At 35.2% G+C, this 13,796-nt stretch overlaps 4 protein-coding genes and 1 long non-coding RNA gene across 6 annotated transcripts; 1 reads left to right on the top strand and 4 right to left on the bottom strand.

The window, feature by feature from the left end:
* Positions 1 to 431: 431 nt before the first annotated feature.
* Positions 432 to 1,943, bottom strand: LOC126869216 (uncharacterized). The gene is made up of 2 exons (XR_007690843.1): positions 1,763 to 1,943; positions 432 to 1,682 (listed from the first exon to the last, which is right to left on the bottom strand). It is a non-coding gene; the product is annotated as an uncharacterized LOC126869216 (long non-coding RNA).
* Positions 1,944 to 2,448: 505 nt separating this feature from the next.
* LOC126869211 (uncharacterized) lies at positions 2,449 to 6,283 on the bottom strand. Its single transcript, XM_050625448.1, has 3 exons — positions 5,174 to 6,283; positions 4,006 to 4,127; positions 2,449 to 3,338 (listed from the first exon to the last, which is right to left on the bottom strand). The coding sequence occupies exons 1-3, from the start codon at positions 5,174 to 5,176 to the stop codon at positions 3,152 to 3,154; spliced, it is 312 nt and encodes a 103-aa protein (XP_050481405.1). The 5' UTR covers positions 5,177 to 6,283; the 3' UTR covers positions 2,449 to 3,151.
* Positions 6,284 to 6,420: 137 nt separating this feature from the next.
* LOC126869202 (transmembrane protein 267) lies at positions 6,421 to 7,491 on the bottom strand. The gene is made up of 2 exons (XM_050625437.1): positions 7,057 to 7,491; positions 6,421 to 6,981 (listed from the first exon to the last, which is right to left on the bottom strand). The coding sequence occupies exons 1-2, from the start codon at positions 7,342 to 7,344 to the stop codon at positions 6,649 to 6,651; spliced, it is 621 nt and encodes a 206-aa protein (XP_050481394.1). The 5' UTR covers positions 7,345 to 7,491; the 3' UTR covers positions 6,421 to 6,648.
* Positions 7,492 to 7,711: 220 nt separating this feature from the next.
* LOC126869212 (c-Myc-binding protein) lies at positions 7,712 to 9,185 on the top strand. 2 transcript variants are annotated; one of them, XM_050625450.1, is made up of 3 exons: positions 7,712 to 7,867; positions 8,270 to 8,391; positions 8,495 to 9,185. In XM_050625450.1, exons 1-3 carry the CDS (start codon positions 7,865 to 7,867, stop codon positions 8,637 to 8,639), a joined length of 270 nt encoding a protein of 89 aa, XP_050481407.1. In that variant the 5' UTR covers positions 7,712 to 7,864; the 3' UTR covers positions 8,640 to 9,185. The 2 variants fall into 2 exon arrangements, with proteins under 2 accessions (XP_050481407.1, XP_050481406.1); XM_050625449.1 differs by lacking the exon at positions 7,712 to 7,867 and adding an exon at positions 7,947 to 8,114.
* On the bottom strand, positions 9,120 to 10,574 carry LOC126869206 (prefoldin subunit 3). Its single transcript, XM_050625443.1, has 3 exons — positions 10,357 to 10,574; positions 9,431 to 9,977; positions 9,120 to 9,279 (listed from the first exon to the last, which is right to left on the bottom strand). The coding sequence occupies exons 1-2, from the start codon at positions 10,438 to 10,440 to the stop codon at positions 9,489 to 9,491; spliced, it is 573 nt and encodes a 190-aa protein (XP_050481400.1). The 5' UTR covers positions 10,441 to 10,574; the 3' UTR covers positions 9,120 to 9,279; positions 9,431 to 9,488.
* Between the last annotated feature and the right edge of the window lie 3,222 nt (positions 10,575 to 13,796).

Genomic DNA, 13,796 nt, shown 5'->3' with positions numbered 1-13,796 from the left:
GTTAAATTCTTCGGCCAGCGAATCTGACGCAGTCACGATCCTGTGAAATTGCGCGATCACCCGTCGCGGACGCGACCCATTCCCGACAGCGACGTCCCGACGCTGACCACGATTAAGCCGACGACCAGAGGAAGGAAGGTCGAAGGCGCCTTAATTTGACGAAAATCGAGAGACGTGTGATCGACATCGGCTACATGATCGTGAAAATCGGACTTTCTTATTCGACGTGTCGGGAACGTTTGAAACGTAACAATGAATAAAATGATGGTAATTTAAGTAGATCGATCAAATCTTTGCAGGATTATCTCGAACGAAGGGAGCGGTTTTTTTGGTAGCTAATCGTTCTTGCAACGATAGAAAGATTAATGGATCTACTTGAGATAATTTATAGGATTTTTTAAATAGGTGACATGCGATGCGAAGAATATTCGTTTTGTTTTTTCTTTTTTTTTTTTTTTTTTTTTTATGTAGTACAAAGTCAAAATATCTGACAAGATGGTGGGATAAGAAGATTACGTATTTAATTGGACAGAGAATAAAAATCTAGGTTCGTGCGAAACAGATGGAAACTGAAGATTCAATGATCGATTATACAGACATTGAAGACAGATTTCGAACGGATTACGTTTTCAACGACACGTGCAATGAGTCTTGTTATGTTTCGCTGGAAAACGAAAGAAAATATTGCACGTGGCGATCGAATGCACGAAGAATAACATATGTCTCGTGACATGGTTTACGAGCGACACGACGAAACTGACCATAATCCAGTCCGATTAGGAGCATAAACGCGGATCCACGGGGTGCGGTTAAACTAAACACTCGACAAGTTGCGTGTTCCGATGAAAGCACTTATATAGGTATATCCAAATACAGAGGGTGTGATATTCCCTTATTATTAAGGGGGAGAGCTTTAGCAGCATACTCCGCTATAATCTTTATTTCAATCTCCGCCCTAAACAAAGACCATAAAGTTATAGTTCAATTCAAGAAATTATTTCGAAAATAAATTCTACATCGATTTAACTCTACGAAAAGCTGCATACTACGTTATTATAGATCCTTCTAGAAACGAAACTGTAATCTAAATTTCGTTATAGCGGCCATTATGGAATCCGACAGATTCTCGACGATACCTTAGGACAAACTCGCGCAGAGTGAAATATTTCCCAAAGTATGGTAGCTGATCTCTGTGGTAGTATGCCGCCGGTTAAGGATAGTTTCCATGCACGCATAGTCGACAGGAGATGCGTGTAACGCATACAAGGAAAAACGGACCGTGAGCGCGCCTTGTAAATCTGGCATGTAGCTAAGACCAGATGGCGCTTTCGCGGATACTCGTATACATATAGAAACACGCAGTATACGCGCGAAACACACGCACACATAGATAGATAGCAGAGCGTACGTACACGGGGGCGGTTGGGCCTGTGCGCAATCAAGGCGAAGGGGTGCTTTAGCAGAATCGCCCCACGGTTACCAAGGCGACGGCACGTAACGCCGCCCACAACCCTCAGGCTGTCTTGTCCGATGTGTTTGCTCGATGATTTTATACCAATTACGGCCTATCCCCATGCTATTGCCTACTCCCCGTAGCATCGTCTGTATCCCAACCTACATCCTCATCGCCACCCACATCGACGTTGTTGCGTATATCGGTCGGAAGGTGTTCCACTTCCGCTCTAAAAAGAGATACGCAAGTAACTACCTGATGCAATCACTTACATACATGGAGTCGTAGATGTTCGCGGTTAACATGCACCTGCGACCGTCTCGCGACGCATCCTGTAGAATTCGTAGAATTTCTGCTTAGATGGTAAACATCCTGGAACCTTCGATAATTTATTTTTGGTTCTTCTAAACTTTTGTTTTTCGCTCTTAAAAACATTTGTTTCGTTCTAAATGACGTTGAGATGTCAACAATATGAGTCACTGTTGTTAAGTGTCAAACCTGACTACTTTGGTGCCCCCTGGTTGTCGATACAGATTTTATTAATCGATTCTTTTCGCGATTCGAGTGGGAGTTAAGTATGTATCGGTAGGCCTCGAGGGATCGGAATACCGGAGTGGTGTTCAATTTCTGAGGTGATACCGGATCGCAAGGGAATAATTACCGGGACACACACGTTGCACGAGAGTTAAGTGGACATTAATGGAAATGCACGGTAAGAGGATTACGTGTGATTGGATGATAAATATAATGTATAATTTATTGATGAAATTCGATCCTAAATTGGAAGATATGTAATGCTTTTTGTATAACATCGAATTTAATGGAGTCACGTGCGATATTTTTCCATGATTTTGTAAACGTACAATCGAAAATATTAATTCGCTAAGGGAAAGCACTTAATAGTTTTTTTATGTACTTATTAAAATGAATAATGTCAGATTTGGATTACTTTCGATTAAAAACTACAGATGTAAAATGGCAATGAATAGACAAAATAAGGAACGCAACAGTGTTTATTATGATTATTACACGTTACGAACATAATACACGCTATTTTATGTAAAGGATCTTTGGAATTCAATCACTAATAACTACGTACTAGAAACGAAAAATAAACGACTGAAAGAAGAAAAAGACGAAAGCGAAATAGTGGAGAAATGTAAACAATTCTAGTAATAATTTAAATTGAATTATGCGATACATTGCGATAGATTATATTTACATCTATTCTGATTTTTAATTCTTATCATCGTGAGCAAATTCCCTGAGTGACTAATGCGTATAGCGTAATCTATCGGTAATCGAATGTACTATTTCGAGATAGCTGAATTTTTAGCGAGACGTTATCATTTATAGATAAAAAAATTTATAGATAACTCTATACGTTTACACATCGTTCGTATTATTTCCCATTAACTATTCCATACTTCATAAAAAATACGTTTCTACCTCTAATTTGATCATTTTATAACAAAAGAGATATTATATATAGTTAAATATATATACACATAAATGAATTTTATGGCAGATGGTAATTAAATTCAAATGTAACAGAACAACACCTCTGTCAACATTCGTAGACATTCGTACTTAACATTCGATACAAGAGTATAATTAATTAATAACATCAAATTAATCCATCTTTTGTATTTTCCAAAGTCACGCACTCGATGAATTGTTTATACTTATGGTTTTATGTCAAAATTTTGACCGTGCCTCGAGATAAGTGCCAGATTGATCCCTCTTCATTCTGTAATCATCGTCAATGTTTTCGGAACCGCTATACATCGAAAATCCTCGACGCGATAGCAATTCTCCTGGCACAATTGTAGGATTCGTGTAACAATAGTCCGCTATCATGTTCTGTCTGTTCGGATGATTGAACCTGAACAATTTTTGTCAATTTAATAACATAAATATTGCTGGGTGCGAAAAAAATATAATATAAAAGTAATTATAATTTTATTCGAGAGATATTTCAAATATAGTTTAGAAGCAAGTATACTTTAGAAAGTCGGGAAAATAATTATAAAAAAAGAAATCTGGTCGCGTGCAAGACGTTTTAATTCCCGTATCCATTTCACATTCTTTTACCAAGATAAGCTAAACAATCGTGTCGCGCGCAGCAAAGATACGATATCAATGCCGTACTGAGTCACGAATTAATATTTCTTTTCGCTCGCACGTCTCCGTAAAACCGCGATTCGCCGATCATATTTGAACGTTTAGAATCTTACGTAAATCTTACATGATTTATTCGGATTCCTAGTTCGTCGAGAACGTGGCCCGTCCCAAAAAAACGAAACGTTGGCTATGTCACTAAATATCCATCGAGTTCAATCAGAAAACCCGTTCAATTAAAATACATTTAGTTTATATTATTCAACGAGCAAAGCCTGCTGTACATTTAGTTTAGTTCTTTTTTCTTTTTTCCATTTAAGCAAAGCTCGACAGCGTTTAAATACAAAAAATTAAAAGCAGAAATCGGGAATGGATTTTGCACACACCAGCGAAGAGAAAGAAAGTGCTACCTTTCGCAGGAAAGTACTCACCCATCTTTCGATAATCGATTCACTTTGACAAACAGTACGAACACTAAAACGAAGAGCAGCAACAGAGCACCACCAACAATACCGGCTGCTATAGCAAAATACAGCAACAAGTCATCGGTTCCCTGGAAAATCGAACATCTAACTTTAGATCTGTACTGATAAGAAATTTCGTCATTTCGACAGCGGTATCTGTTTTGAAAAATTCCCAAGTATCGCTTTTAGTAGTTTATCTAGTAATATGATCGTTTGCTTTAAAGGGAAAATTTCTTAAAGCAGTAGCCAACCGAATGAACGATCGACCGAACGTATAACGAATTCCTCTTTACGTGAAAGACTCTCGCGATTCGAAATGTGCCAATAGAGCGAGGGCGTAACAAAGATGGACATAGTGAGAATGCAAGAATGTGAAAGAATCTTTGTCACGCACGGTTGCTTTGCACTTCCTCGAGGCGTTATTTCGCAACCTGCGTTTAACGCGTCAGATGTCAAGACGCCATAAAACTTGATAAACATATTGGATGCAAACAGGAAGTTTATGAATCGCGGATACGTTCCGCCATATGAAACGTTCGAGGCGGCATGAATGAAGTGATGCATATGCTGTCACCGAATGGTATTATTCTACGCTGAATACAGTAGAATTGTAAATGTTCGCAGTGAATCACTTTCATCGCATAATTCCAGTGATTCTTCTTGCGCCAGTTCAACCTTGAAGATACATAGTTGCATCTCTAATAGGGAACCGCTCGAGTGGTTGTAATTAGTATTACAAAACAAGCTTTATTACAAGTTCGTGATTAGCCTTGTTTCATGTGAAATTTCACGGAGCGTTAATGCATAGGTGATAAGGAACAATGATTGTTTAATTTAATTAGCTATCTATGAACACAAAGTCATATTAAACAGTATTTTATCGTTCCATCGAAACGATACCTAATCACGGAACAATTACTCGGAATGAGTCGGTAAATGAGCAGTCTTCTAATCATTGTAATCGTAAGACGAGCGGTAACCTTGATATATATGTATACTTGTATTAAAATGAAACTATGTCGCACGGTTTGTACATATTAGCTGAGACACGATTTTTGGGCAGAGCCCGTGACATTCTGACCTTAGGATTGTTATAGAAATAATCCATAGGAAAAGTAGAATTACGTGTACTTACCATGGTAAATATATTATAAACGGAGTAAAAGTGACACGGGATCTGTCTGGAGACAATACTGGACTGGCGCACACACAATCAAGATATACGATATCAACGCGTTATCGTGATCGATGCGATATCTGCGAAAATCTGGTGGTATTGTAAAATTCTCTTTCGGCGAAATCCTTTGCTGTTCGTACAAAATTTTTAAAAATATTATGTACAAGAGGGTACAACACAGTAGAGAAGGCAAAACTCAATGTCACCGATTATTTTTTCGCGAAACACAGCTAACGAGCCATAATTGTTCACGAAAAGCATGTTCAAAACGAAGAATGAATTTCTCGTGGTAAAAATCGGACGGCGTCATGGTGAAAACATGGAAGAGATAGCAGGATAATAACACAGTTGAAACTTTCAATTACAAGATGGATTGCTTCACTAAGCCACGGACTTCTCTTAACGCCGACGCAAAACTCTATCGTTGCTCGATAGAGAAAAGGTATGTAGCTAGGTAAATAAACACTAATATACGATCGCGAACGAATACGAGAGTGAAGTAAAGTGTGTAACAGAGCCAGCAAAGCAATGCTGAATGCTGATAAACCCCTCCAGCCTACGGAAGGTGTACGTGTACACACGTGTGCGCGCGGCTGACTTTGCAAGGGCATCCGTGTCTTCCGCGTCTTCCTCTCAAGTCCCTACGTATTACAGCACGCACGTATTTACGTGGGTATCGTTCAATTTTTACATCGCAATCAAACGTCGATCTACCTCTGGAGACACGTAACACAAAAGACCGGCATACGTGAACAATGATCGTTTACTGAATATACACCTGTCTGTGGAAACAACTATGTAAACATTATGGACGCAACTAACCCTTTCTAACACATTTGCAACCGACAACTTCACCGATCTCGCGATAAAATGCTACAAGTTTTTAAAGATAAACATAAGAATTTCAAGTTCCCTTTTAAACATTATACATTATATTATTCATTACTATTAATTGAAATAATTACAGGAAATTTCCTTTTTTCAGAATCATTGCTAATTGATTTTCTTAAGCTTGCAGTAACCATAAGAAGAAATAGTAATACGTCAGCGGTCGTTAATGTGTTATTATATATAAGATTTTCCTGTTTTGGTATTTTATGTTTCATCTTCAACATTTAACAATAACTATGAAAATTATTTTCCTGTTGATTTCTAAATTAGGTTAAATTGTTTGGACAGTCCTTTGTTATGATACAAAAAGATCATGTTTTTAAAAATAATTTTTATTTTCATTCTTTTTAATCAGGTAATCAAGATATTTTCATATGTACACTGATTGTTATTTTTTAAATATAAATATTTATTTGTAATGAATGCAATTAAAGAATATATGACTTATTAAAAAAATATATGTCCATATTATTAATATAAAAATGAGATTACGCGTCCATTTATATGTACATACATACAGTTAGTCAACTATTTTACAATATCTATACAATATCAATTAATGTTTCATTATCCAGAGACTTAGATTCATGCACAGATGATACCATTAACCATTGCAGCATATGAGGAAGCATCATACTCATACTTAAGTATAGATAATATGGAATGGGTTGCGTAGAACCAATAGGACAAAACCATAAGCCTCTTCTCGTACCATCTCTTATATGATGACTTAAAAAACTTGCCAATATTATCCATGAATAGTAGCCGAGCTTTGGATAATTAAATACACTTGCGTAGAAACTTAGCATGATCCATATCGTTATAGGAAGAGTGGTGCAATGAAAGAATGGTCGTTTTTCTAAATGTGTAGCATCCTGTAAAAAGAAATAACAAAATTTAAATCTCAAATGTCATTGTCACAAATTACAAAAGGTTATGATGTTGCTTACACTTAACTTCCAACTGCATGCTGCGATAAAATGATCTACATCAATAAAAGACGACAAACAGAAGCTCCAGAAAATACTCGAAAAATTTTGGGCAAGAGACTTCTTTGACAAATTTAAGATAACTGCCCAAGTAAGCCCACCGACAATTGCGTGAGTGACATTGTCAAAAATCGCGCGTGTTGCAGCAGTCTTTCCATGTTTTAAACCTTGATCACCAATGAACGAACAGATACCTATAGCACCAGTCAGCACTACCCGTGAAAAAGTTTCTCTTTTTCCAAGAAACATTACAACAAGACTCTTAAAAATGATGTTAAATTCCTTTTTATTAAATCCTTTGTTTGTAAAGTGACGCGAAAATTACGGTGTAAATATTATCTCGCCATTTTGAATGCAATCAATGCTTCGATATAGTACATACACGATACACGTATAAGTACAATATCTCTCATTATACTATATTTCGACTAAATTTCTAGTTAACGAATCTAACATATTTCAAAATAAAGTTTATATTAATCAAACGGTTGCACTGATTTCGTTTATAATTCTTTATTATATATTGTCTGATACTTTATTTTATGATTACTTAAATTTTATCTTGAGGTAACAATTTTTTAAATGATATCGGATATGGGTCCATGCGAGATACTTCTTTGACTGGGGTGACATCGATCGAAATAAACTACACTAACATTCGAACTTTACTATCGAAAGTACGCTAATTTCGTAAATTGTGTTCTAGTGAAACAAAGTAAAAGAATACGATCATTTTCACTGGCATTACACGCTACATTCACTTATCACAATGGTAAATGATCATTTTTTTCTGAATTAAAAATTGTTTCGAATATATGTTGTTTTGAAAATCGTGTACATATATCATATGGCATTTGTTCTGAACGAGTGTCATAACGGTTTAATTCATCGAGGTGTCGCGTGGTTTGTTAAGCACGTGTTGCCGGAATTTCCTTGAACTATTTAATAAATAATAGTTGCAGGGTATCGTAAAGTAGTTGTATAAAGATAAGTCGGTAATAAAAATGTCGAATTTCAAGGTAATACTGATTCTACACGACTTCTTTAATAGTGATGGCGACTCGATGTTTTTGTAGTGCTGTTGATTCAAATTGTTTGATTATCGCGTGTATACTTGAATTTACGAATATGATATCAATTTTAATACTCATTGTTTTTGAAATATTTATTTCAGCCACCTGATTCTAAAAGAGAGGAATTCAGAAAATATCTGGAAAGAGCAGGCGTTATGGATGCTCTTACAAAGGTGCTTGTGTCTTTATACGAAGAACCAGAAAAACCTGATGATGCTTTAGAGTATCCTTTTAATATATGAGTGGTTGAATAGGTTTATGTCATGAAAAAACCAGTAGTTACCTGTATGTTTGATGTGCAATATATTTCCTGAATTGTATTGTAGATACATTCGTCAAAATTTAGGAGGTATCACGGAAGTTGACATTGAAGTACAAACATTAAAGAAAGAACTGGAAGAAGCTAAAGCCAAGATCACAGAGTTAAAGGCAAAATTGGTGAAATACGAAGCAGACGAAGGAGCAGAATAATTTAACTACAAAGTTTTAGACAATAATAGAATACTAGTCCGTGCTGGACACTGACTTTCACAGAAAGTCAGACTAACTATGTGCCTTAAAATAGATATAGAAAATCACTTTCTAAGACAATTTAAAACATAAGATAAATTAAGTTTGACTCTTGCAAATTCCATTAGTCATAAGCCTATTTCTTAATCATGTTCATAAAAGTATATAGTGATACTTTTTATATTTCTTTTTTAACTAAATTAAACGTGGTTACATAGAACGTAGTTCATAATCAAAGTATACAAGCAGGATGATAAATTAGAAAGTAATGTTCAAATTAAATTTTGATTTATGTGATATTTCAAATAATAAACATAATGTATTATTTTGTTTTTTTATAAAAGTTGTATATTTTGTTGCAAAAGTATTAAAATATAAATTTAATTAAGTTTAATATAATAAATATGGTAATAGATCTTTCTGTAAGTACACAAAACAACATTATTAAGTTAGAATTCAGATGTATTTGTGACAATATACATAAATATTGGTGTATCTAGCTTATAACCTAAATGTGTAGTATTTGAGTCCTTTATTCCATTGACAGTTTCCAACAGTACTTTTTATTCCCAGGCTCTTTCCATTTGACAATGTAAGTAACCTTAAAAAAAAGAAAAGAAAAAAGGAGAATTAAGAATATTATATATTATTAAAAAGTATACAATATATATATATAATATATAAAATATACATATATAATAAATAATAACACATGTGATTTCGTTCGATATTTATTTCATCTGTATAATTACCCTTGGAGTTTTAGGCATTTGTCGCGTGCAAATTGAATTTATTAAAAAAAGACAGCCTTCATGTTGGTTTAGCAGCTTGCCTGCGTTTTACTTCCCAATTATAAATACGTGCCATATTAACTTCTGTTGTAGTAAATTGATCTCTTACAAAATCCAAATCATGTTCAACATAACCTAGATTTCTCTTTGCTGCTTCAATATTTTTTGTTAACATCTCTTGAGCATCATCTAAAGTATATTCTAACATAACATTAGCTCCTAACCACAAGCACACTTTATCAGTAGGAGGAATAACAGCCTTTGCATAAACTTGTTCCGATAATAAAAATTGTGTCTCTAATTCTTTGCTCTTGTTCTTCTCTTGCTGCAATTTTTTAATCATTTCTAATGATCGCTCTAGATCTGGAATCTGAGCTTTCAGACGTCTTCTCTTATTGAATAAATTATATTCCATAAATTTATATTTCCCATGGTTCTCGTCCAACATCTGCAGTACTTTGTCTGCTGATTCATTTTCAGGTCTTGCCATGAAAGCGTCGACATCGTCCTACGTTTAAAATATTTTACGTGAAATAAAAATACGTGTATTTTTCGATTTCAAACATCGTGTCTTTTTTGTGACCATATACGGTTAGCGTACCGAGAAAGTGTGTATATCCCATGTATTTTTATAGCTTATGCAAATGAGCAAAGATTCATTTAACAAATAGAGAGATTAAAAAATGTTTATTGCTGTTTTTTTTTATGAAAATTTCATAGAATTTACTTTATAGAATTTCATAAAAATGATTAATAGCCATGAGGATTACTTCTTTGTAAAAATATTCTTCGTAATACAATATGATATAAATACACGGAATTTACATATCGGTATCAATTTCATAACAATATAGTATGTAAATCTTTTGTTAGAATAATATACTTACTACAAATTCGGCCTCCGGTATTCCTGCGTACGACTTTTTCTCTTTATCCAGCCCAACGTCCGCTTTATTTTCACCGTCTTCCATCTTGAATTACCATATAAATTTTCATGACATACGACAGGTTTACATGAAGATTCCTAATATAATACGAACCTCCATTTTAGTTACAAATTTAACGAATAAATAATCATAGAGTATTTTATATATTATATTCAGTATAAAAGTTTATTAACAAATAGAAGTTAAATATAGTCTTCTGTAAAATATACATATACATATATACAAGTATGCGTTACACACATCTAAATCGAAGCTGGAGGCAAAGAGATGGTGCCCTCTTCTGGTAAGCTGAGATATAAGATACTATCTATGTATTACTTATTCTATGTTGGTAGTAATTACAAATTCCATGTATGTACACACAAAATTGGAGTAAAGAATTTTCCGATAAAAAAGCTAAGTAACACACGAAGCATTGATAAGTAGCATAGGCACTCGCAAAACAAAATTTTCAAAGAACAACAAAATGCATAAGATAAAATAAATGTATATATAAATAGGCTCGTTAATATTAGTCTGTCATGATAAAAATATACGTTATCGAATTACGATAAGTTTTCGAACATTATATTGTAAATAAGTATCGCGTATAATTGAAACAGCGGGAAACAAGCGAATGAGTACTAGAAATATAGGTGTTACTTTCGATCACGTGTTACAGAAGTATTGAATCGCAATTAATTTCCGATAAAGATAACAATTATCTTTAGGAAGCATTGGAAGCCACATGGAATTGGTTATATCGAACTTTGTTCCGTAGACGTTTGCATGTTTTATATTAATTACGAATTATTACTTTAATCGTAAAAATTTCCTTCTTTTGTATGTAAGCTACATGTAAATTGGCAGCAATCTGAAGTAACTTTACTTAGATATTCAATAATATACACATATCAGGGGTCAGCATAACATGGACAAAATATATTCTAAGAACTTTTTATTCTATATTTTATTATCAGTACGTTCTGATCGTTAAATATCTTTTTCCTAATAAATGACGAGTCAAACACCAGTGAATATATAAAAAAAAAGAACTACAAACCACGATGAACGCTCATTTTTTGCTTCCTTTTTAAAAATATGAAACTTAAAGTAGGAAATATAACAATTATGTGTACAATAATTTTTTTATTTCCACTCCATGCATATGTAAAGAGATTTTCTCAAGAAAACTTAAAGATGTTTTTATTGCTACATGGAAGATTGTCTTCTCATTTCTCCTACAACACCAAAAATTTTCGCCCTTTTCGTAGCTGTTTTTTTCTGGCCCGTTCTTCTAACGTATGGCCGGGTAGAATCTAAATTATCCGTGCACCCGCACCCCGTATATCAAAGCACGGACAGACAAACCGACACTACATGTACGATTGACGCGGGGCGCATTCCTCCTCTTTGATACACTTTATTGGTCTAATAGAGCCGAATTGTTGCCGTATCGTGTAAAGCAGGGTAAGCATCGAGCTAGTCGTCTAGACATCTTACAAGAAGCTTCTCCTTTTGTACGATAATCATGTTGCATGTAAAACAAACGATGGACCACGAGCACGTGTGAATTAGATCGCACTTGATACACATCGGCAAAACATGGTTTTCCGTAATCACTTTGTTAATAAATCTCCGTTGAACAAAGTAGCAAAGTAAATATTTCTTTAAAATCGTCGCTCCTACTAGGAAATTATATTAAAATATTTTTTGTTTCAAGATTCACATTTGTTGTTTCTAGTTTTGAGAATTATAATTTATCACTCCGGTTTTCGAAAAGAAACAAACACGACAGGAGATTACGTGAAATTATTTTGTAATTTCATCCTTTTAATCCCTCGATTTTGTATCATCGTTTACCAATTTTATCGCAACCTTCGGATCATCGAGACAATGTTTTGCTCTTGATCGAGCTAAATTGGTTCTAATCGCGTCGCGAAGTAACGAGGTCTATATCTACAGTTGCAGAATAATGTCAACTTTCTCGTTGAGCACGAGCGTAGGATTAGCAGGCTAGGACAGATTAAGGATGTAACATTTGTTGTAGGCGCATAGATCACGATGATGACCCGTAACGAGTACGTGTCGAGCGACAGGGCGATCATATGGGTACGGGGTACACCAAACAGGAGTGATCCGAGTGAGCGAGTGACTGAGTGAGTTGGAGGTCGGAGGAGTATATTGGCCATTTCCGCAGGAAGCCCTAGGTAACCTGTAACCGCCATTGAGGTTGGAACTAACGTGCCACAGATCGCTGTCGTTTCATAACAAACTGTTCTGAATTCGCTTGCTTATAATCTCGTCGCGTTAATCGATTGGTCTTTGCTTTCCAGCGTAGAACCTGAATCTTTCCTTCGAGTTTTCAATTCTTCCGTTTGACGGCGATAACGTACCTTGTAAAGTCTCAGTTAGAATATCAAAGTACGTAACATCGATACTTCCTTCTGAGTAGGCCAAGTATCGTATCTCGTTGTCGATCATGCTCTTTTGCACAGTACTTTTACTACTTACTTTTAAACAGTAGATGACCAAGAAATAGCTTGAGCCTAATGAACGTCGACGAAGAAAAATAATCGTACTTCTTTCAAATATGCTAGATATTACATACTTTGTTTCGTTTGCGTTACATGACGTACCTAAGGAAAGAATTTCAGCGACTTCTGGAACCGCTGCTGCCAAGGAACGGGCAAAAAGATGAAGAGAACGAAGAGGAGAGTGACAACGACTGCGATATTATAAATTACCATATAAAATACAGTACAATGTAGTACACGAAATGTTGCATTCATCTATGAATTGAAAGGGTTTCTTTCATCCTTTCATGTTCGATGTGGCACAATGTTTACAAGACCCAGCGTAAATGCGAACGAAGGTGAATCGAAGTCCTCTGCGATCGAATAGATATGCGTACGCGTCGAAGAATGGATCACTTTCGGGTCATCGAAAAGAAAAGCCCAATGCGTCGCTCCGTGACTGGCAATGGTAATACAACATAATACACAGGCTGACTCTTGTCATCCGCAGATTTAATCTGTCGAAATGACTCATCGTTTTGACTTGGCTACGATGAACAAAGACTGAGAAACAACATTGGACAAAACAAGCGCCTGTTTATCCATTAAAGAAAATTACATTGTTGTATAACGATAATTACAAGGAAAATTTGTATTTTTTTTTTTTTTTTTTTTTTTGTATGAAAATGTGGAACGAGTTTCGAGTTAACATCACCATCCCCTTCGGTTATATCGTCGATAAAAGACGTTCCTTTCTAAGGGTGTGGAAACGAAGCGTTTGTGTACAGAGATTTTTAGAAAGGACGCATTCCTCGTGAAAACGTCAATATAGTTGGTATTTGTTCCAAGTTGGGCTTCGAATTTGCTTTGTGCCATCCGACCGTA

This window comes from Bombus huntii, chromosome 9 (genome assembly GCF_024542735.1).
Source record: "Bombus huntii isolate Logan2020A chromosome 9, iyBomHunt1.1, whole genome shotgun sequence".
In the NCBI taxonomy this organism is placed as follows: domain Eukaryota; kingdom Metazoa; phylum Arthropoda; class Insecta; order Hymenoptera; family Apidae; genus Bombus; species Bombus huntii.
The sequence above is the reverse complement of the archived record's forward strand: the minus strand, read 5'-3'. Positions and strand labels throughout refer to the sequence as shown.

Excerpts from the sequence above, each read along its gene's own strand:
- LOC126869212 (XM_050625449.1), top strand. Across the intron at positions 8,392-8,494 it reads AAACCTGATGATGCTTTAGA|ATACATTCGTCAAAATTTAG; the intron begins GTATCCTTTTAA and ends ATTGTATTGTAG.
- LOC126869211 (XM_050625448.1), bottom strand. Across the intron at positions 3,339-4,005 it reads AATCGATTATCGAAAGATGG|GTTCAATCATCCGAACAGAC; the intron begins GTGAGTACTTTC and ends AAAATTGTTCAG.
- LOC126869202 (XM_050625437.1), bottom strand. The coding sequence starts at position 7,344 with ATGTTTCTTGGAAAAAGAGAAACTTTTTCACGGGTAGTGCTGACTGGT. Across the intron at positions 6,982-7,056 it reads CATGCAGTTGGAAGTTAAGT|GATGCTACACATTTAGAAAA; the intron begins GTAAGCAACATC and ends TTCTTTTTACAG.
- LOC126869206 (XM_050625443.1), bottom strand. The coding sequence starts at position 10,440 with ATGGAAGACGGTGAAAATAAAGCGGACGTTGGGCTGGATAAAGAGAAA. Across the intron at positions 9,978-10,356 it reads TACCGGAGGCCGAATTTGTA|GACGATGTCGACGCTTTCAT; the intron begins GTAAGTATATTA and ends TTTTAAACGTAG.